This window comes from Nelusetta ayraudi, unplaced genomic scaffold (assembly GCF_046127955.1).
Source record: "Nelusetta ayraudi isolate G7.1 ecotype Tasmania unplaced genomic scaffold, CSIRO-AGI_Nayr_v1 ptg000004l, whole genome shotgun sequence".
Taxonomy (NCBI): Eukaryota; Metazoa; Chordata; class Actinopteri; order Tetraodontiformes; family Monacanthidae; genus Nelusetta; species Nelusetta ayraudi.
The window spans coordinates 7916046-7939777 of record NW_027466054.1 but is presented as its reverse complement, the minus strand read 5'-3'; the positions used below and the strand labels follow the sequence as shown (position 1 = coordinate 7939777).

At 43.0% G+C, this 23732-nt stretch overlaps 1 protein-coding gene and 1 long non-coding RNA gene across 4 annotated transcripts; one reads left to right on the top strand and one right to left on the bottom strand.

Moving 5' to 3' along the window:
* The first annotated feature begins 5399 nt into the window (after positions 1–5399).
* LOC142898203 (uncharacterized) lies at positions 5400–8359 on the top strand. The gene is made up of 3 exons (XR_012928548.1): positions 5400–6185; positions 6289–6493; positions 6940–8359. It is a non-coding gene; the product is annotated as an uncharacterized LOC142898203 (long non-coding RNA).
* A 3435-nt stretch (positions 8360–11794) lies between these two features.
* Positions 11795–20059, bottom strand: sh3gl2a (SH3 domain containing GRB2 like 2a, endophilin A1). 3 transcript variants are annotated; one of them, XM_076032363.1, is made up of 11 exons: positions 19475–19643; positions 18459–18602; positions 18119–18252; positions 17875–18033; positions 17030–17133; positions 16816–16931; positions 16111–16125; positions 15906–15917; positions 15398–15409; positions 14592–14603; positions 11795–14506 (listed from the first exon to the last, which is right to left on the bottom strand). In XM_076032363.1, the coding sequence occupies exons 1-11, from the start codon at positions 19509–19511 to the stop codon at positions 14310–14312; spliced, it is 942 nt and encodes a 313-aa protein (XP_075888478.1). In that variant the 5' UTR covers positions 19512–19643; the 3' UTR covers positions 11795–14309. The 3 variants fall into 3 exon arrangements, with proteins under 3 accessions (XP_075888478.1, XP_075888460.1, XP_075888470.1); XM_076032345.1 differs by lacking the exons at positions 15398–15409; positions 15906–15917 and having other exon boundaries at positions 19475–20059; XM_076032355.1 differs by lacking the exons at positions 15398–15409; positions 15906–15917; positions 16111–16125 and having other exon boundaries at positions 19475–20057.
* Between the last annotated feature and the right edge of the window lie 3673 nt (positions 20060–23732).

Sequence of the window (23732 nt, the reverse complement as noted above, 5' to 3'; positions counted from 1 at the left end):
ACACACTCAGCTATTACTCAAAACTTACAACGTTAAGGATGCAAATCCAAATCCATAAAGTAATTTTTTTTTTTAAATGCTGCGAAGGTGACGCTCCCGGTTGCAAGTGATCTCTCTGACGCAGCTCATGCAGAGATCCAACTTTACATATGACTGCTATCTTATGCACTGCAATTTTTGTGACTTAGGGTTTTTTTGACTAAGGTAAAGCTTTCATTTTATGGCGTTGCTAGCACTTGGATATTAATCACAGCAATAGAGAGATTATTGCAGTTTATGTTCATTTTTTTGGTCATCATTTGATCATAAAGCCATTTATCCTGAGATGGAAATACACTTCTGAGCCAAACTGAAATTGTTTTCCCCACAGGGATATTACCTAAATATAGGTAATAAATTAAATGAATACATTAAAGGTGTTTTTTCTCTGAAATAAAGTACAAATACAAAAAACATTTTTTCTGAGGTAGTTGTGGGACACGTCACCTCTAAATGATCTCTCCCCTCATCGATCACTGGCTGAGATGGGCCGATGGTCAGCAGCAGGGGCGCCGCTACCATTTTTGGGCCCTATGGCTAAAACGCTCCACTCCCATACACACACATAGCATATTAAGACATACATCTTTAACGTTGTCCTCTGGGCCTCCCATGACTGCTGGAAACATGTTGTCCATGCCCCCCAGTACCACGGGTCAGTAGTAACTTTATTCCTCAGCATCGCTGCATGATGATAAGATAACAGTATAATGTTTCCATTGTGAGTAAGATCATTTTATTGTCTCCCCTCTATATAGTGTTTTTTTTTTAAGCTTGGCAGCAAAAAGGATTTTTATGTTTGATAACGCATTACCATAATTAGCAGAGCAGGATGCAGGAGATCGCTTCAAACCAAACACACCTGACGTTGCCGCCGTTGATGATAATTAGTCATAATAAGTCACGAGTTTATATTTAGTTTCAGGTGACGCCGCCTGTCAGGCTGACGTGCCCCCCCCGCGGAGAAGAGTGTCCCTCTGCGACTCGGCCGACGTGCTGTGGCGTGACCACTCAAACAGGATGTGGTGCAGAGCGGGTGCACTCGTGGCTTTGTGTGCAGGAGAGCGTGTCGCAGCGGCGCTGCGTGTCGCAGGTCTCACGCATACCTGCGTGGAGAGGCCTGAGTGGGGAGGGAGGCTTTGCCCTTCTGACTCAGCCGTGCGCAGCGCTGAGCGCCAGAGAAATCTGCGCTGGTATGCTGTTTCTGTCCAATGCCACCTGTGTGTGTGTGTTTGTGTGTGTGTGTGTGTGTGTGTGTGTGTGTCTGTTTCTGTGGGATTTGTACCTCCTCAATCACTGACACACGTGGATTATCTGCGCTTAAGGCAAAAAAGCCCGTACAAGCCACATCTTGTGAGCAAGCAATCGGGCACTCAAACACAACATATCTGAGGCTTTGTGAGAAGACTCCTCTGCGGATCTGCTACAGATTTAATGGCTGTAATTACAACCAGCAAAGCGATGCTGCGACTTGTCACAGTTGTGTATTTAATAGATATTACAATCACACGTACAGAAGAGGCGCTTCCCTCACATTTCTGTGACATAACATGGATTGATTGGCCCCAAAGTTGTCCAGCAGGGCCGACTATATGCGTGGTCTTCAGGGGTGGGAGGTAACTAACAAAGTACTTTGCTGCTGTACTTAAGTAGATTTTTCAAATTTCTGTACTTTACTTGTATAGTATTTCTTTTTCTGACAACTTTTTAATTCTACTCCCTGCATTTGTACACAAATCTGCGTACATACTTCTTACATTTAAAAACCATGCTTATTACTTTTGTTATAAAATTCTGTTTAAAGTTGTTCACTTATATCATAGTTGTTGTTGCCTGAAGTGAAGCTATTTGAACTATGCTGTTGTGTCGTTTAATATAAAAGCGGATCATATTTTAGAGGGAGATTATTTTAAGCTTTGGCTTTGCGGTCATGTTTTCACGATAGAGAAAAATAAAAAATGCAGATAATAACATTTGGTTATTGTTATAAAAAGTGTAAACATCCAATAATGGCTCTTTGATCACAAATCTTAGTGATTACAATTTGGTTGTGCTGCAATTGAAAAAGAAAAACCAAGCTGTAGTATCAAGAGTAGCAAAGCTCTTGTAAAGCAGATGTTCCAGCAAGACCTCTGAACTCTTTTACCTGAGTAAAGGGGTTGAATCAGCACTTTTACCAGAGTTTTTTTTTTTTTTAAACAAGTATCTGTACTTTTACTTAAGCGCAGAATGGGATTTTATTTTTGGTCTTTGCGGTTTGGTGACCATGGGGTGTCCTGCTGGGCTCGTGCTTGGCACAGGTAAACCAAGTTGGGGTCAGAGGCGGGTCAGCTGCTGCGGAGTCATCTCGAGCAAGTGTCAGCTAGAAATATAGAGAGAGAGGAAATACTGCTGAACAATGCTCATAATCTCCCGCAGCAGAAAGCTCCTCTGCTGGATTTGTCTCCGTGCAGGTGCAGGTGGAAGTCTGCGCCGAGGCAGGTACCCTCTGCCTCTTTGTTCTGCTTTCCTGGGTGTTGCCGTGAACTATTCACCATCGGCGCTCTAAGCCGGGGGCGTTGTGTTTACTTACATGCTTGCATAATACGCTGCATTAAAATTATTGTTCATATTTAGAAGGGAGGGAGGTCACCTAGAAGTTGAGGTGCTGCTCCTGCGGTTAGCGTAGCATTTCGGCTGATTGGCTGATGAGCCGTGACGTGATGCCTGAGGTGGAGTGTATCACATGGACAATGAATCCATCTTACATCCTTACATACAGAGCCCATGGAGTTTAAGAAAATATTTTCATTGCCTTATTATAGGTGTTTATATTTACATAAAAGCAGGTGCACTAGTATGGAGGTGTTAATATGGCGCTGACATGTTTATCTAGTAGCCCAGAACGTGGATCTGCTCAGGGTTTACTGAGTTTACCCTGAGGTCACACCTGGTAGAAGATGGTCTGAGATCAAGTGGGACAACAGCAAACAAGGATTAACGTTGATATAACAAGTTTGCAGTATGTGTTGTAATTAGATGCTGCTAAAACCTACAGACTAGGCCTTTAGTACTGGAACAATTGCCCTTTTGCGTTTACCTTGTTGTAAAATAGTTGTAAAAAATGATGATGAGAATGCACCTGCACTTCATTATTTCTACATTTCAATTTCTTTTCATTAAATTTCAACGTCCACATGATCGCTGCCAACAGCATCCGGGAAGAGCGGTGTTGTTTCAAGACCAGACAAGTCTTACAAGTGGCGACAACAAGGTAAGCAGTTCTTACTACATGGTAGAAATGTTTGTACACGCATGGTTGTGGTTTTCTGTTGAACTATAACCTTCTTCTTGCATGCAAATTTCTGTTTTGAGGAACTCGATGGATTAATGGATGAATGGTGGCAATTGGCTTGTGATTTAAAGTCTCCTACTGATAAGGAGTTTGGTAGGGTTGCTGCTCAGAGATAATATCTTGCAGGAGAGCAACTTTTGGTGTCTCAACAATTTGGGTATCGGAAAAGATTGTAGGAGAGGAGGACTGACAGGTGGTCCAGGTGGGATCCAGTAGTAATCAGAACAGGTGAGCTAAAGGATTCCTGGACGACAATGGCTGCAAGGAATGTCCTCACTGTGCAGGAAGAGGAGTGTATGTCGATGGAACTTTGGAGGTGCGTCCAGAAATGTTTTTCTTTCATGTTTTGAAGATTCCCTCAGAAAAGTTAAAGGAAATGACAGCCATTTGGAAGACTTACCTGATACTGTAAACCTCCTAAAGCTTTTAAACAAATGATTAACTGGTCATATGAGTCCAACACCTCCATATGCTTTCCCCCTCAAAATTGGGTTTTCATTTGCATGTTAAATAATGTTTGCTGCCGCATGAAGGCCGGTTTTCCGATCCAATTCACTTAAATTCACTCAGTTTTTACACAAGTTATAAAAACAGTACAATTGTACAATTTACATGCAGCAAGGATGCAAATATTATAGATATCATACGCAACATCACCATACTTGATCAGTTCCTCCCGAGAAACTGACAGAAAGTTTTGTAACTGTAAATGTAAATGTAAATATAGCCATATTATTAGCACTATTATTAGCACTATTAGCTCAACAGCTCCAAGCGACTTTGGAGGATGCGGCTTTGACTTATTCAACAAAACTGCACTGTCTGCTCGCAGATCCCGAAACCGGCCCTTCCAGAGCTCAGCATCATTTGCATGATCTGCCACCAGACAACTGGGTGACAAGCAGGGACCTCAGACAAAATCTCTTATTAAGACATGGTCATTCAGCAAATGAAGCAGTCCATATCGAGGATGAGTTCTCATCAAATCTGCACCAAAGGTCAGCAGAATTGTGCTGGGTTGGGTTGAGTCGAACACTTCACAGCGCCGGGTTGGTGTCAGATCACTCAGACATGTGACTGGCAAACTGCCATTACTAAAAAGTCAAGCCAGTCTCAGCTTCAGGCCCTGGGTGCGTGCATGGACAACTGCTACACCTGGACCACAGGAAGGTCTCCTTGCAAATACACTGGTCCATTAAAGAGCTAAACAGACCTTTGAATGCAACAAGAGATCAGATCCAAAGATGCCTGCAGAACACAAAATCATCACCATCAGAAATTGCAAATCACAAATTGCAGCTGTGAGTTTTACGTTTGTGACTGTACCATTCTTCAAAGGCCCCGTTTGTATTGCGAATGCAACCTCACTGCCAGAAGAGGGAGACTTAAAATGAGTGATGTGTCAGCATTTCCATGAGAGACAACAGTCAAAACTACAAGGAACAAGGCCGAAGTTTTAGCAAGCAAAGATTTTCATTGGAAAAAAATTGTTGAGGAAACGAGGAGAAAATTTGTAGTTGGAGCGAGCATCTAAAACATCTTGCACAACAGCAAACATTATCAGTTAGTATTTGTGTGGCTGCTACAGATACAAAAAATTCCAGTTTTTTGTTTGAAAGAAAAAACAAGAAAACTAAATTCTTGTGTTTGCTCTGGATGTGCAACGTTATCTTGCTGAAACATCCAGTCTTGACCTGGACGCAACAGTGCACATGCAGAAGGGAGCGTGCAGGTCATTGTGGGTGACTGGACTTAAAGAGGCTGATTAATAATGCAATATATCACAAATGCATGTGGTATCGAAAAAGCTTTTTTTCACCACTGTATACCATCTGTTGAATAACTTGTCCTCAATCATCACTAATACAGGTCAGGCAACACAACCAGAGTCTGAGTCAATGTTTACAATCAACCTACAACTGCAGCTGCGCAACACTCCCACTGCTGGCGCTCTGAATTGCTTATGGCATGGGCCGTGGATTGCGTGTGTCCACGTTGAGGTTGCACCCTCCTGCGATTATACGTATTTACAAATGTGGGATTTGGACGGTGTTTGAAGGTCGATAAACTTGAGCTCTCGCAATCTGTCATGCATAAAAAAAAGGCTTGAGCTTCACAATGGGCGCGGGATGGGTGTGACTGTTTCTGGGATTAGAGCCGGAGAAAAGATCCAGAAACTGACAGGTTCCACCACCTCGCTGGCTGGCTTGCTCTGAGCCGAGACTCGTCCTCGACACCTCGCGGGGAAACTCTGACCCCGTCGGAGGGTCACAGCTACCTCGGCCAAAACACTGCAGTCGTAAGTATGTTTGCAGATGAAAGCGTTATGAAATACCACCTTTTTTATGGGCTTATTTGATTTGTTTGTGTATCATCTTTTTATTTGGGACACCATTTGAATGGACTAATGGATTTGCACACCAAATGTTGTCCCATCGAGCTGTTTTGCATGCTAAACCAAGCGTCGTTGGTGCTGAAAGCCTTTGCACTGGCTCGCTGCTGCATCACATGTGTGTGCTAAACCACTGCGGAGAGGTTGTGACCATAAGTGAGTTTTACTGGATATAATTAATCTCTGCTGCCTCCATATAGATACAGTTGTTCTCGAGTATGTAAGAAAGTACATAAACATATAAGCCAATTATAATAATAATTATTTTGAAGATTTTAAAACGTTGATATGACTGCAATGATTCACATTATTTCTTTATGTTACTTTGCTGTCTAATTTTCTTAGCTCGTCTGGGATTTTTAAATGCCACTACTTTGTTTATTATTCCGGTGGAATTTCAACGTTTATTTCCCTGCACTGGTAAAATTCACCAGCTCAAACAAGCAAAATCTTGGAAAATGTTCTTAATTCCACTGTATCTAACCTTTCCCTAACCCTATACCATCTATATCCACTCCAACAGTAACCAGACCAGACCAGACCCAATCTGCAAAAAAAACAGAAAAAAAGGACTCAAACCCACAACCCCCGTGCTATGAGATGATACTGTTTACACATGCATGGCAGCAAAGGCAGGCACAATGAGGGAGATGGAGGAAAAATAAATAAACTACATAAGCTGCTTTTGTTACCTGGAAATCATTATGCAGCTGTCAGAGAAAGTAAAGGTCAGTGGAGAGGATCCGTTTGGCTGCAGGAAAGTAAGCAGAGAAACAGCAGAAGCTGGAATTAGAATCCTTGTTAGGAAAATATCTTAGTTCTCTGACTACGAACTTGAACTTTAGCTTAGATATTTTTCTCAGCAGCTAAATTTGATTGTGATTAACGCCATATTTGGAACACAACAGTGGAGTGAAGTTGATTTCTGAAATAACAGATTAGATAAAGTTTAACATAAATGCTGCGATGCAATGCTGATGTTAATATCAATTAAGCCAATGCAGTATGTCAAATATATATGATATATTTATATATTTCATATATATGTATTGCTTATATATAAGTGTACAACGTGTATTTGACGGCAGTATGAACCCTGATGAAGGGATGGTTGCCATTTTCTCTTGAGACACTCACACTTTGTCCCGTGTCTTTGGGATTCCATCGTCTGAAGCTTGTGTGACGGAGACCCACAGCGGGAGCAGGAGCTGCTGTTGGAGGCGTTTCCACAGCGGGAAACAAAGCTCGCTGGCGGCTGGACCAGCGTGGCGTCGGACCACCAGATCAGATCCCATTTGTTTCCATGCTCTGTGTCCCGCCCCTGCCTCTGTCTCTCTGCATCTGCAGCCCCCCCACCCCCACCCTCCACCCTGCTGCTGTATACCTGCCTGACCTGTCTTACTGCCTCGTTTGTCATCTCCAATCACTCGCTCTGCGAGCGGCTCTGACGGACAGGGGTATTAGCTGCCTCTGTCTGGTGTTGAGAGCTGGGCTTTCCCGCTGAATAGGGCAACTATGTACGAACGCCACAGGAAAACATGTAATGACACACACTGGCACACTCCCACCAACAGCTGCTGCTCCTCACGGTGCAACAGTCCGCCTGTGCATATTTGTGTACCCTAGAGGACGTCCAGTGAATTCCATGCAAGACAATATCACGTGTCGCCTTTACATGTAATCGAGGGTTCACCCTTCAAGTATGTTTTGTGGATGTTGTGTAAGTATGATGGAGACACAAAACCAAAGTGAATTCCATCGATTTTTGAAATGAACATATGTTTTATATTTTTTGCATTAGTGTAAATTATTATTCAACCTTTAATTATAATTGTAATTGTATGGATTTCCTATTTTAGAATAGTTTAAAATAGTGCCAGTTTTTGTCTCAAGTGGCTATGAAAAATGTCAAAAATAAAAATAAACCCACCAACAACAACATTTCTGTTTATTAGCAGAACCTGTTTTGATGGGCCGCTGCACGTGGGAGTCAGCGGCAGACTTCTCCTCACCTGTGTTGTGCGTGTCTCTAACTGGCGCGGCAGCCCTGCGGTCTGCGGCTAGCTGGAGTTGGCCGGGGAACAGATGCAGCCTGCCATTCATGCATTAAGAGCTGCGGCCGATTCAAGTGTCAAACATGATGGAGTGGCTGACAGACCTGCCAGTTTGAGCGTGCCATGGTTGGCTGGCTGAGTGGCTGGCTGAGTGCACAGCTCGCCACTCCTCTTCACACGCAAACTCAATGAATCGTCCGACCCGACCGGTGCAGGCAGGCAGGCAGGCAGGCAGGCAGGCGGGCAGGCCCTGTTCAGCGGGACACCAGCAGGGAAACACAGTAAGCACAAAAACAAGAAGCGACCATTTAGCAAACACGCATGACTAATAACGATCTGAGTCTGGTCTTTTTCTGGCTTCTAAACAAGAGCAGATGTTTTGAGATATCCTTGGTGGCTGAGCAAGTGTGTCGGAGACAATAGCTGTGAAGGATATTTTTTAGCTGCTGTCTCTGTGTGGCAGCATCCAGGCCACCCACCAGGAGAGAGTCTCTCCGGAATGCTTTTTGCCGGATTGCTTGTCTTCTTGTCCCGTCCCCCTTCCCCCACCCAGACCTGCAATGCTTTTGTGTGCGTGGGCATGTGTCAAGAGCACCATTTCATAGTCTACCTGATAGTGAGGAGTGTGTGTGTGTGTGTGTGTGTGTGTGTGTGTGTGTGTGTATGCTTATGAGGACTGAGGGATGAGAATGAGAGAGAGATGAATGAAAGAAAAAGGAAAAGCAGTTAAACTTTTATTTATTCAGCTTTTATTTATACCGGTAAGGTATTGATCATTATCACATTGGATTGTGCAGACTCTGTGCAATTCAAAGTAATGTTATGATGATATTTGCACTATAAGGGCCCTTGCTCATCCAGTGGCCGAAGATGATTGCTGATGATATGATTATAGAGACAGATGTGTTTTTGTAGATTTTGGTTGAGGGATGAGGACAAAGGAAGCAGGAGGCCAACAGCTTCACAATCACCATCAGCTTTGCCTCTTATAATGAAAAAAGAAATGCAGATGTTTATTCATCTATCTAATTAGCTATTTTGGAGAACAAAACCAAATAGTGACTTCCCCGGCATTACAATTTCAATAGTCTTTGAAATCTATATCTTTTTTTTTTTTTTGCAAAACCTTCCTTTGCAAAATTTAAACATTTAAAAAGTGCCACCAGCTAATTGTTGAACATAAATTAAATGATTGTATTTTTTAAGGTGTGAAGCACCTTTCTTTTTTTTTTGCTTGTTTATGCAGCATTCCCATTGTGTCAAGCCCATACAAGTCAGGTTCCAGGGCTCCAGTCCAGGCCTCCCTCTACTCTTTACAAATGTTTCTTTTTCTTCTTCATGCAGGCCCGCAGCACGCAGACGGCACACAGCAGCAGTAGCAACACACAGACAATACACTACAGTCATGCATGGGTAAAATTCCTATGACCAGACAGACAGAAAGTCTGCATTCTGTATTTATGAAAAAAGTCTACTGCCCCACACCCACCAGCAGAGGGAGCCCTTGTGACGGACTGTAATTGGGTGAAGAAGAAGAAGAAGAAGAAGAAGAAGAAGAAGAGGCAGGAAATTTTGAAAATATTGAGGATCACGATTCAGATTTGCCTAAAATCACTGGGATGACTCTTCTATGAGTATAGCACTGAAAATAGTAAAATAATGCAAAAACATTCTCTACGGGGGAAAAAAAAAGATGATTGCAGGGTCAATGTTATTGTTCTTTTATGAGGAAAAAAACTCAGATATGCCTGAAACTCATGAAGAGTACTTTCTATAGCATAGCACCTTAAAGACTAAAAAATTGCGACGTGTTTGAATTAAAAAATAGATGGTTTTCTCCATTTTTCGGAGAGCATTTTTATTATTCAGATTTGCCTGAAATTACTGGGAGGACTGTTATATAAAAGTGTAGAGTGAAAAAGAGTGAAAGGACAAAAAATCTAGTCATGTCTGATAATGTAAAAAAATTAAAATAAAATAAAAAAAATGTTAACAATGTGGTCAATGTTTATGTCCATTTCCTTCTTTTTTTGATTTCTAAAAAAACAACAACATGTTTTTACTCAGGACTAGGGTTAGGTAGAGCTGGTGTAACCCATATGGTTACAAAGCCATATATGTTAATGTGATGCAATACCACTGCTCACCATAAGGTGGCGCATTAGCCTTTCTACAGTGTCACGACTACTCTAACTCTAAACCAGGGGTGTCAAACATACGGCCCGCGGGTGCAAGTACAAGTGCAAGTGCAAGTCTATGAGGGTCAAAAGTCAACTTTGTCCTAGAGACATGGGACAACTTGCAGGTTCATTGGGATCCCTCAAGACTCAGTCACGTCAAATTTGGGGCTTCTAGCCCATGAGGAACCCCAAAACCCTTACCCTAATTCCAGCAGTAACCCTAACCCCAACCCTAATTTCAGCCTTATGCCCGAAACCCTAACCCTAATTCCAGCCTTCACCCTAACCCTAACAAGTCTATGGGGTCAGCAGTCATCTTTGACCTTCTTTGGGCCACTTGCCTTTTCATCAGGAGCCCCCAAGACACACCCACGTCAAATGTTGGGCTTCTAGCACATGAGGAACCCCAAAACCCTAACCCTAATTCGGAAACCCTAAACCCAGGCCTAACCCTTAACCCAAGCCCCTTGGGGTTGTCCGTAACACGAACAATGTCTCTCTCTCCACCAGAGGTCAAGAGTCTTCCTTCCATGATCTTGTGTGCATGCGTCGTTCCCTTCGTAATGAACACGTGAAGGCCTGCATGAGTGTTAAAAATAAATGATGTATTATTCTATGTATTTCTAAATTTTGGTACGCTCAAGTTAAAGTGTTTTAAGCACCATACAATAAAAACAGTTGGGTTTATGGAAAACTATTAAATTTAGTATGCACTGAAATATACAAATAGGTTTTTAAATAAATGTATTCATATTTTAAAGAATTAAATGCACAAGTATGTATCTGATTATATGTTTGATTAATTGAACTAAAATAAAATAAATAAATTGATGAACATTTGTGACCATTTTTTTTTTCTATCAATCTTTTTATGGCTCAGAAGCAGCTTTTTACAGTGTCTCCAGACTGTTCAAAACTTTCACAATGTCCCCACTAGAGGGCAGCTTATTTCCAGGTTTTACCCAGCAGCCTTGAGACAGAGGGCCAGAGCAGGCCCCGCACCTTAACATCCCTAAAACTGTAAGTTAGTGTGGTGGTTAATGCAAATGTTATCTCACCTGCATCCTGTCAAACAAAGTTCTGCTGTGTCTATATTTGCGGTGGGTGCCGGAGTGATAGGCCACAGGGTGTGACAGAGACAGCAGCCCTGTTGATCAGAAGATCAGGCTGGTCCACAATCTGTCGCGGAACATCCCAGCAGACCCCCCACAACTAGACCAAAGTCAACACACAGTGTGGTTTGGTTTGCGTACGATGAGAAGAAGCGTGCGGCAGAGGAGTGGGGCGGGCGTTTGAACGGTGTGCATGCAGAGAGGGTGTAGCTAGGCGGACGACTGCTGGCAGCCAAAAGGGTGTGACCTCACATCCGACATTAACCGCCACAGTTTGGAACCGAGCTGGCTTATTGCACCACCAAAAACACGTTGTTTTTATCTGATCCGCATTTTGTAAGCAGCTGTGCATCTCTAGATTTGGTCAAATCACTATAATGGCTTAGACAGACAGACAGACAGACAGACAGACAGATAGACAGATAGATAGATAGATAGATAGACAGACAGACATTGAGTTTGTTCTTGGTGTTTTGCGCTTGGACAAATATGTTGCCATATCTCTACGAGCCTTTACTTAGCTTGCTAAGCTCTTAGTCATGATTTTCAGAATGTTTATCAGGATTAGACGTAGAGTCATTTTGGAGGTGAAATTGTCATCACTTACTTCATTTCCTTCCTGCAATATATTTTGGCTTGATTTGTGTAGCCCTAAAAAAAGAAAATCCAAAACGTCACAGCAGTTACTATTTCTTGGAATTTATTTGAATAAATTACATTGACTTGTCACATCTGTTTCTTCACATCAAGCTTACACCCTTGGATTCCAATGCAAGAATCAAAACAACATAAGAAAAAAAAAATCCATAAAACAAACGATCCAAAGACAATGATGTGCAGCACAGAGAGTCCCTCCTTTCACATTGCTTTCAGATAATATGCTGTATATATACATCTATACTGTATGTGATTACTTTTGTCACAGTTACAAAAATAAGATACGTTACTGTAGATGGACGACTATACACACAAGGTGAAAACAAAACACAGAAAAGCTGTACAGTCCTCATTGAGGGCAAAAATACACACCATCGTTTTAAAAAAGAGAGAGAAGGAAGGAATCAAATTGCCTTTTTTAAAAAAATAGACAAATAAATAAATAAATACATGACCTTCATACTCATAACCTGCATTCCTCCTCAGCCAACATTCTGTCTGTTAAAGTTGTGCTTCACCCCTTTGAAAATAAAACATGCTCGGGTTATCGGTTGTTTTTGCATAATTTCTCTGTCATTCCGCTGAATTCACGAACTGCTCCCTCATCAGAGAGACATCCGTGTTGGTTTTGTCGTGTTGAACACTGTCAGACACAGTAAATCTGAAACACCTCAGCGTCAGAGGTCTTCTGCCACCTCTGCCCCCGGTGCATGAGGTGAGTGCAGTATGCAAACCCAGATTACGCCCCCCCGCCCCTCCCGCCCGACGAGAACAAATAAAAACGAAAACAAAAAAAATACACGCACAACATTTTCTACGAGATGGGTGGAATAACAGAACACTAGTAACTACCGCACAGATTTTCCTGCTGACGTGTTAATAAATATGCTGCCAACATTGCAGAGTGAGAACAGAAAAAAAGAAGAGAAGCTGAGGGGGGAAACTACTCAGCCGACTAAAACATCTAGAGTGACAACTGAGGTCAGTCTGATGTCTAGCTAAGCAGAGGTTGAGTTCAGAAAGGGACAAAGATCCCACACAATACTGCAACTAGAGTTAACAATTTATATACAACCCTTGTCTCAAACCTAGAAATGTTTCTGAGGTGCTGAATGGGTGAAACAGCAGCTTTAATCCTTCAATTGTTTTCCGGAGGGTTTTAGAGTTAGTTGCATAATTTCAATGAATAAAATATTTCCACTGAGACAAGAAGCGATCCCACCTCACCACTCGCCTTCAGCAGCACACCACCACCGCCCCATCCACGGCCGCTCTCTGCTCCAATCAATGGCTTATAGGGAAGCTAATCTACAGAATGCTAACTGGCCTAGCATGCAGCAAAAAGGAGGAACACCTCCATCTGCAGGAAACAAGCGTGGCCCCGCCCAGCCGTCAGGTCCAAGGAGTTATTAGATCACGACACGTCAACCGTTTTTCACACAAATCTGCTGAGCACAACACACACCGAAGGAATCGGACTTAAAGCACCATAGTTTTTCTTACATCACTTCAAATGGTTTAGAACTTCACTACGTGTGCGTTGTTTGCTTTTGTTTGTTCATTTATTTTGTCACGAATCAAGTCACCACGCCACGATTTACCAGCTGGGATATGTAATGCCACGAACTTGAGATTATAGTTTCACTGCTTCTTATTCAAAACACCACACAGAGTGGGGGGTGGGGGGTTAGAGTTCCATCCTGTTTTCTTGAGAATCGAAGCTAAACTTAATTTGCTTCTTTTCTTGCTGATTCCTTTGGTTTCTAAATCACGCTCACATGTTGATATATAAAATATATGAATACTCTGGACAGGCTCCGTTGTTAGTTATTAGCTAGTTACTAATCTACAACTTTTATTTTTTTATAATTTCTTTTTTTCTTTTTACATTTGGGTGTTATTTACGGAGCATGACAGGAACCCGGCCGTCTGCTCGTGCATGCCAAAAGATGTCTAGAAATAAAACAGGAGGGATATTTTTTTAAATAAAGCAGAACTGGCTCAACATATTTTTTTTTCATTAGATAAAACATTAAACACCTAAAAAACCATGCTTGGCCAAGAGTCTCCAATGAACATGAAGCACGTGGACCATTGTTTGTTTTTTTTTGTTCACTAGCATGTGAGAGAAAAGTCCCTATCTACTGTAAAGATTACCACAACGTACAGTGAATGAGAGAAAAGTGATTCGGCAGAGCTGCTCGGATATGACGGACTGGCAACCAACATAAACTAAGACAGAAGCCGGGAAGCTCGACGGCGCCTCCTGGGGAAGAAGGAGAAGCAACGACCTCAACGCAAAACCATCCATATTTTGACCTCAGATGTTTCACGCTCGCCCTGCTCATCCACCGATCTTTGCGTGGACCTTGACTGCTTATCGTGCTGTTGCTGTTTTGACTCCGGCGAAGCGGAGTGCAGGTGTTTGGTAGGAATGTTTAGGATAGGGGGATACTTGGGATTATTTGTGGGGAGGGTGGGCAGGGGGAACCAGGATCTGCTTGGCTACTGCGGCAGACACAGCTGGCTCGCGGTGGCGTCCTAGTGGGGCAGCGGCACCAGGATGTCCACATAGTTGATGGGGAAGAAGCCAGAGTTGCCGTGCAGCATCCCCTCGTACCAGTTGTCATCGATCTTGTTGGTCAGCGTGATGATATCGCCCTCCTTGAAGCCCAGCTCACCCTCGTTCTCGGGGTCGAAGTCGTAGAGTGCGCGGCAGCAGGGCTGGTCCATCGGCGCTGGGTCGGAGACGGGACGGGAAAATTAGAGAGTGGAAGACGCAGTGTGTAAGGTTAGAAAACAACTGGTCGGAACAGCATTTACCTGGAGACCGGGCTGGACAGGGCGGAGGTGAGACGAGGTGGACAGATTGAGAGGAGACAAACAGGAGACGAAACGTGAGCATCAGTTAGCAGGAGAAACAACACGGCGGCGATGGTGGTAAAAGAAAGAAAATAAAACGGCCAAACATTTTGGGAAATCCTCAATTTTAGTCTTGTCAAGGCTGCTGTGGGCTAATTCGCTAAATTAGCTTTAGCATTAGCTTCAGGTTGAACCCAAATCAGACCGAGGGTGTCTGTCGCAGGTGCATTTTTTTTTACTTGTCTGCTTATTTAATGAGTGCTCTCTTGCTTAAACAAACAGTGACTCAGGGGAAACAATTAGCCTGATTCCGCCAAGCGTTACGGAAATCCAACAACCAGCGCCATCACCACCTTGTTTGTTTAACCGATAGGGCAATATTTTTGGCCCTGGACTTTTGTCATTTCTCAAACTTCCAGAGATGTAATTCATTAATTGTCTCCAAAAGTCAATTAGTGAACTTTGAGAGGAGCTGGTGTTTGGATGCATCAGGTAGCCGTTTGCCCCTTGTACAATCGTACCAATAACTATTGTAAAACTGAGGATTTCTCTAAATGTTAAACTTTCCATTCAAACAAATAAACACAAAATAAATGAGCCGCTTGACAAAAAATAGGGACAAAAGGGAAACCAGGTGTTAGACAAAAAACAGCACTGCAGACGAACTGCACTGCAAAGGAAAACACAGACGCAATTTACAGAAAAAAAAATGGAAAAAAACTCGAAAGAGATTTTTTTGCGTCTCTTCACAAGTTAGCCTTGCTCACCTGGAGATCTTGCTGCAAAGGGAAAAAGGATAAAACAGGTGAGAAGCGAGAGAGAGCAACAAAGCGCTTTCACGTTCAATATGAATTCTCTGCGTGGGTTAAACGACGGAGAGATGAGTCGGTACAGAAGGAGCGGTGCTGGAAAGGTCAGTCAACAAAAGCGAGGATAAGCACAAGTTTGACGACGGGCTGAAAAGAGCTACAGGGCCGACAAAGAAACGAGAGGATCAGATGGGCTGATGACTGATGAGCCAACAAAACCAGAATCAAATGCCTGTCCGCCGCTGAGCTCCTCACGTTCTTTGCACAGCGAGAGGACGGCACTTGTCTTCCTGCAGGGTGTTTTGTCACATTTGACGGCGGCAATTTCATGTTTGGAGGGTTGGGGGGGATTGGGGTGTAGGTAAAAAGATCGGGGAAGACGGTGAAAGCGACGGCAAATGAAAATAAAACATGATGGAAGAGACGATGGTGGATGTGTCTCTCTGGAGGTTGACTGTTATCTCACCTGGAGACCTTGCTGCGAATAGGAGGCAACACGAGGGACGGTGGGAGAGAGAGAGAGAAAGAGAGAGAGAGAGAGAGAGAGAAAGAGAGCGGCGGAGGCATGTTTCAGTGTATTAGTGAGTGAGCGAGTGAACGGATGTTGTTAGAGGAAGTTTTCTGGTGAACACAACACAGAACAGACAGACAGTGACTGTGACCTGGCTCACCTGGAGACCTGGCACCTGCAAGAGCCAATCACAGGAGGGGGAGAGAGAGGAGTGTAGAGTTGCATTAGGCAGGCATGGGCTTTTGTGCTCGGTGCAAGTCAAGTGTCAAGACATGCCAGGGAGAGGAGGCGGGGTCACATGATCAGGAAACAGGAAGTAAGGTGTAAATTCTCAAATAATTGAACTTTGAAGGTGATTTTGCTGATTTCTGAACGGTTTAAGCTGCCCTGCCTGACATTACTTCTACACACTCAAGCAAAAATGACTTTACCAATGATTTCTATTGATGACTGTTGTCATTTGTGAACTGTTTGAACATTAATGTGTGTTCAGTATGTCACTTGCATATGATTGATCTTCACTCCTTGATTTGTCCTTTGAAGGATTTTTTGCAACACCTTTAGAACAATGTTGAATATCCATAAACTGTCTGGTTTTATTTGAGAATTTACAGAGAATTTGAAAAAACAAAGTTTATTTGTTGAAGGGGAAAAGATGATGAATCAACAGAAACCGGTCAAGAAACATTTTTTTTTCGAACATAAACAAATGAATAAAAAAAAAAACAACATTTCATATTCAATCAAAGATTGAAACGGACACTTGGGGATTACACAAAAAGTGAAAATAAAAAAGAATACGTAAAGGTTTGGACTAGTTTCTGGCTGTGTTTCCAGGCTGCAGGCTTCAAGGTGTGGTTCTCACCTGGAGAGCGAGCTCCGTGGATTCCACCGTTGTGGTTCTCGCTGAGGGAGAAATCCAGAGACTGACGAGGTTTGGCAATAAACTCTTTCCTGGGTCTGGCGGAAGTTTCCCTCACCCTGCAGTTTGGAACAGCGGAGGGACCTTAGAGATCTCAGTTGCTCTAAATACCTCCAGCATCCAGCAGACAGAACAGAAAAGGAGCGGGAGCGCTGACCGTTCGTCGATCTTGCTGGAGAGCTGCGTGAGGATCTCGGCGGAGCGGCTGTGGTAGCCCACCTGGGCCTGGACCAGAGCAGCCAGCTGGCTCACCTGTTCGATCTGAGAGGGAAGCACACATCAGTCTTCAACTTTAGATCAAAACTATTTACTCCTTAACATATGATTACTCATCACCATCATCTGCTCATGTTTAGAGTCTTGAGAACCTTTGTTCTCAGAGAATACCTTTAGCTTTAGTTTTGATCCAGAAATGGGCCTGTTTGAAGGGTTTGTTCCGCAGGTTTCCACCACTTCTCAATTTTCGCATATGTTGAGATCTATCATTGTACCAGTCCATCTCATGCTAAGTTACCATAGGACAGCCGCTTTGGCGACTTCTGGGCTATTTAAAGTATTTTTTGTTTTTTTTCTCTCCCCAAAAAACAACATACTATAGCCAGTCGATTTTTTTTGACTCGAAAAAACTGTTTTTTTGTTGTTGTTTTTTTAATATAGTATGTCAGTTTTTCAATTTTCTGACATGTTAAGATTTTGCATTCTACCACTTAGCTTTCATCAAGTATGATCTGGAAAATAACTGGAATGTCCAGCTTAAACGTGATGGACAGATGTTTCGACTCAATCACCTTCCAAGGTTTGCCTCCCATTCTCAGAATGCTTCCTGTTTGCTCTTTACCAGGAGGATACATAAAAAAAAATTCCAAAGGACTTAGAAAAGATCCATCTGGTGCGGTGTGGCCGTATTACACTTTAGTTGGATGCAAGAAGTAGAAAAACATTAACATTTGGTTGTGTAGGTGGTGAATTAAAGAGAAAGAAAAATAGTGACGTGGCACCTACATCACTTTCCAGCAGGTTGAACATGCTCTGCTCAGCAATCTCCTTGGAATCATCAAACTTCTCCAGCGCTTGTTTGATCTCGTCATCCGTCACTTTGCCCTGGCGTTTCTTCTTATAGTCAAAGTCCAGACGGCGACCCTCCATTTTCTTTAGGTGATGCTGCAAGACAAGAACAATATATGGCAACCTTCAGCCAGGACCCGATGGGAGGCTTCCTCACAGGACGCGGTTCTGACTGTCTTACCTGAATCTCCTTCAAGTCTTTTTCATGGAGGTTCTGCAGAGGGTCGATGAAGTTCTGCTTCACCTCCATGTCCAGGGCGTCCTTGACCTCGGCCAGCTCACGCAAAGCCTCGCCGACGTCGATCAGAGCCACGCCTGTGAGAGGAAACACCCACTTAGACGCACAGCAAACAGGTCGCCGGGAGTCTGACGCCTTTCTATAATTTAACTGCAAACTACAGGAACCTTGTTTGTGCAAAATAGGCTCATGCATATTAGATGTGGCTGTCCCAAAGAGGAAAAAACAAGACATAAAAAAACAGATTTTTTTTGTGTTTTCTTCTTTGACTGATTTTACTCACCAAAGTTGGTTTCCTCTCCGAGCTCCCTGCCGAACCTCTGCATGGACTCTGCCAGGACGGCCTCGGTCTGGGTGTAGCCCGGCCCCTTCTCCTGGCCCCGCATACGGGACATGGAGTTTATCATGCTCATCTTGGCCCTGGTGGCTGTGCAAAGGAAGCGCCAGTGAATCACCAGATGACGCTCACACACAACGTCTAGGATTAGCCGACTACTTCTAGTTTGGGCAGGATTTCACTTTATAATTATTTAGAAATTTTTAATGTAAAATTAGGACAAGTGACATTGTTTTGAAAAAACAAACAAAACTCAAAACTCAATCTAGGTCAGGCAGATTCTGACTCCTGCACATGGAGCATCTTCAGCCTCTTCCTTCTCAGCCCCTCTCATATATTTACTTGACACTTTGTATTAAAATACATTTTTCTTTCCTCCAAAACACTCTGACATTCTGTGATGTTTAATTACGGCAGGAACAAACGCACGCCATCAGTCATGCAACAAGCAACTAGCAACCAGCATGCGCTGAATTAGACAGTTCCCGAGGCGTCTCGTGTAGGTGTTTGATTCAATTATTAGATGACGTCCAAACAGTAACATCTCTCCATAAATACCAGTCGCCCGCAGTGCCCTGTTCAAGACTCGGCTGCTGCTGCTGTTTGCATAATGGAAGTGTATTCCAGCTGAGACGCCACGGTACAATCACCCAACACACTGGGCTACTATGGAAATATGGTGGCACAGCGTGTCCACAAGTAAGTAGACCTGATCTTTACGTGCACAGTTAGTCTTTATTTTAAGTGACTAGACTCACAACATACATTTGTTTCTCTTCCATTTTAATGCCAACGGATGAGCACTGCACCCAAAAATCCGTTCCTTAAATTCAAGCTTTTTTCATCCACAGTGTGTGGATGTTCTATGACATGTGCCATTCAACTTATTGGAAATATACACACACACACACACACACACACACACACACACAATATCGTCATGCACAGATGATAAATGTCACCTGGGTTCGGCTGCAGATACTCAGTGGTCTTTGTCATGATGTCCAGCACAGCCCGAGCGGTGATGTCCACCCTCTGTGAACCACAGTCGGTAAAAAAAATACACAGATAAAGAAGACATGGATAGAAAAAAAGACAACGATAAAAGCTGCTACAGCAGGAGTAGGTTAGAGAAATTAGAGTTTTTTCGTTGCTTGAAGTGTTAACGCGTGTGTGCTTGATTACCTGAAAACATGCTTATATATCAACATTATCGACGTTAGAAAACAATAAAGGAAGAAGTATGGATATTTGATTTGAAAAACAAATATATGTAGCTAATTTAGACTGTGGGACTTTATTTGTTTCATAAGACAGGCTTTTATGAAAACATACACAATCTTTTAAGAATGTGTGAAATGTGTCCAGGTGGCCAATCTCTGTGAGTCAGCTGTGCAGAATAGTGACACAAGCAAACTTTCTCTTTAAGGAATTCACTAAAATATTTGCTATTGCATTTGGATGCACTTTATCCACACTGCAATATTACACTGTAATTCTTTCATTTCAATTCTGGAAATATAGAGGTGTTCTATATCATTTTTTTTTACTTATTCATGCGTGCTATATTTCTCTTGCATGTATATTCCATTTGTGTGTGCTATATTTCAAGCCGAGAGACTTCTCAAAATCTCGCTCACATAATGATAATAAAAGATCTTGAATCTTGAATCTTGCCAAACCCACGCTCTCATATTTGATTTGCGGCTCTGTGTTAAGCTCATGAAGTCAAGGTCACCAGTTCTGCACGGTAACACATTTATTAGTGTATGTGCACACTTCTCTCACTGGTCACCATTGTGTGAGCCGGTCATTCTGCACAAGGTCAGAGTGAAGAACGATGGAAAGATTTCGGCCTTGCCTTTTCCATCTCAGTGAAGTCCTCATCGAGCTTCGTTCCCTCTGCACCGCCCACCTTCTCACTGACTTTCTGTAAAACAAATACAACGAAAAACAATATGCATGTTAGGCGGGAGAGCTGAGTCAGTCGGCAACAGTTCCACAAAGATGAGAAAAAATAAAAGTGTGCTTCTGTCTTCACTCCTAATAAGTCAGAAATATGTTAAATATGACATTGCAAACTGAAGTTCGTAATTCGTGCTGTACATTCACAATTTGTGCTGTGATGTTCCGGCACATGCAGTGCACACAAACACAATCTCCCCGTTACAATTGTGATCATGATCTTCGGAAGCCGCATCACAGCGTCCTGTAACCCCCAGCAAACAACACCGCTGCTGGCAGATAACACACAATGTCAGCGAACGCCACGTCAGTGTTAATGTCCTCTAGTAGAATAACACGGCTGTTGATGTCTTATTACTTGATGCTCTGTGTCAGGGGTCTTTACAACTGTCTAGCGCAAACATGAAGCCCCATTGTTTAAGGAAACATCTGCATTCGGTAGCACGTTGCCCTTTTGCTGTTCAGTAGGTTCAATCAAATAAATCAATTCCAAGGAATCAAATAGAGAAATTGCTTTCAGGATGGTGTATTTAAAACAAAAGATCTGGACTCATCCATACAAATAATGAAAGTAAAGGCTTGAATGACATGACATATGTCACTCAAGTGTCAATGACATGATCTCTCCTCTCTCCATCAAAGAAGTCATAGTGCAGACGTACAGCAGAGCCCGATGTGCAGAGGCAGACACAATGTATCAGTGCGTGGTTCAGTGCATCTTCCGGGAATATTTACAGCTGCGGCAGCACCCATTCCCAATCTGTGATGTAACCAGAAGGCTCCAGGGGGCAGCAGCCAGACACAAGCGGGCCAGACGAGGCCCTCAGAGTGTGGACTGAAGAGGAAAAAAGGCTTTCAGCCACCGTCAAAATATGCAAGCAAAGAAAATGCGAAAGCTAAGGTCACCGGGATGAAGTCACTCCTCAGGATAAACACTGTGAAAGAATCACACCACACTTCAAATTTTCTCTCTCCACAAACACACACACACACACACACACACACACACACACACACACACACACACACACACACACACACACACACACACAAACGTACACTACTGTTCAAACGTTTGGGGTCACTGGCTCATTTCTGTGTTGAACTCCATTATAACTAGTTTTATGAAATAATGCTCTGCGATTATTATGAGTGCACGAAAGTCATTCAAGATGTGCTGAACAAGTAAGGGGACATGTCAGTGTTTAATGAAAACCACTTTCAATATCTAAATAAAAGTGAGGGAATTCCAAGTGTGCCAAACTCTGTGTGAACACACAAAAAAGAACTCTGTTTAAAAGCACCTAAAATCTGAACTGATGAGGCTTTGTTTATTCTTTTATGGTTTAGTACACGCAACTAAGGGTGATTATAATACAAAGCTTTGTTTTAGAAATGTTTTGAGCAATTTTAGAGCATTCAACTTCCGTAATGATGGCCACATATTGCACACTTGATATTCATTGTCTAAAATCACGTTCAATTCGACATTCAAGGCAACAACTGTCAAAGCCATCCCATATGTGTTCAGCACATCCTTTACTGATTTTTGTATACTAGTCACATTCTTATTGAATTCTACTAGATTAATTCATGAAGCTTGTTATAATGGAGTTTAATGTATTTAATTTAATGCCTGTATAATTGGACAGATCTCCTGTCTATTAGCAGCAACATTAGCAGCCCATCATGCGCTAACCACGACGCTAGCAGTCTTGCTAAAGCCACATTGGAGTGAAGCATTAACATCTTTCTTTTCCCACCCTCAGTGAAAAGCCTTCCACCCTGTTCTTTGCTCCTTCAGTGAGCAACCGTCAACCAGCAGTGACCAAGCTCCCACTGCAGCGGTCACGCTAATCTTTAGTATCTCTTTAGCAGCAGCAGCAGCAGTTAGCTAGGTTTGCAGCTGCTTCCTGTACTTCTTCTTTGTCTTCTTCTGAGGGTTTTTAAAAGCAGCTTACAGTAGTCATTTCCTGCTTGGGCCCAAGCTAAAAGGAAGATGATTAGTTACGGAATCCTCACACTGACTTAAAAAAAAAAAAAAAAAAGCAAGTGAGGGAGATTTGTGTGACGTGGAGATGGTGTCGTTGGGCCGCGTCTGTGACAGTAGTTTGTGCAGTGTAAGACTTTCAGAGGATCGGTGCTCTATGAATCACCCCAGCAAAGTCCCTCTCTGATCCCGGCCGCGAGGAGAGCTCGGAATTCTGACAGCAGTGCAAAATGCACACATGCACACGCACGCACGCACACGCACGCACGCGCACACACGCGCACACACGCGCACACACACACACACACACACACACGGACAGAGTCTGCGTCATCAGCCACAGTATTGTGTCTGCATTACACTGGAACTTCCCGTTCTTTCTCTCCAGCAGTGTGCATAACGAGCATCAGCTGTGTGACCACGAGCCGTACGTGCGGCGACACCTCTGCTGTTTGCTCAGGCTGCCGTAACACACGGTGCCATTTCACACCCCAGATACCGCATAGGAGGGCTTACATAACAGTGTTATACCTGGTCTGAGCTGTGAGTGTTTGAAAATTGTGCGAAAAAACACACAAAACACGAAATGGAAAAAGTGTTTGGGCGACTGCACACCCTGTGAGTCATTCCCTCCAGGAAACATTTATTTATAATTGGGGAAGGGGATAAAAGAGCAAAGAATCAGAAAGCAGAATTTCTGTCTGGGCTATGATGTTAGTCCTTACTTCTTAGGCCTCTTCCACATTCCATAAATTGTTAGCTAAAACTCATAGTTCTGAAAATCTACCCCTTGTGATGTCACAAACAGCCGTGATAGCTCTCCCTGGTTAGTTACGACGCCACCATCAGCGTGTTAGTACCACCTTCTGTCACCACCTTGTTTTTATCTCCTCCTGGAAGCTCCATTAAACCATCAGCTTGCTGTTTTTCAGAGATCTTCGGAGTTCCTTTCATCTTTGACAGAGAGAATATTCCCACTGGAATGCACTTTGATTAGAATCAAATTTAAAAATATATATATTTATCCATGAGGACCAATAAGGATGGGGGTGGATGGAGGCAACCAACACTCCTTGTTAACAAAGAAGAGAAACAAATGTCAGTTTAATAGTTCAGTACCCATTAGACTGTCCGTCCGTCCATCCATCCATCCATCCATCCATCCATCCATGCATTAATTCTTCCAAATATAAATCCAAATTCAGCCCAGATAATTTCCACCTTGTACATCACACTGCAGGGTGCACCTGCCTCTGACTACTATA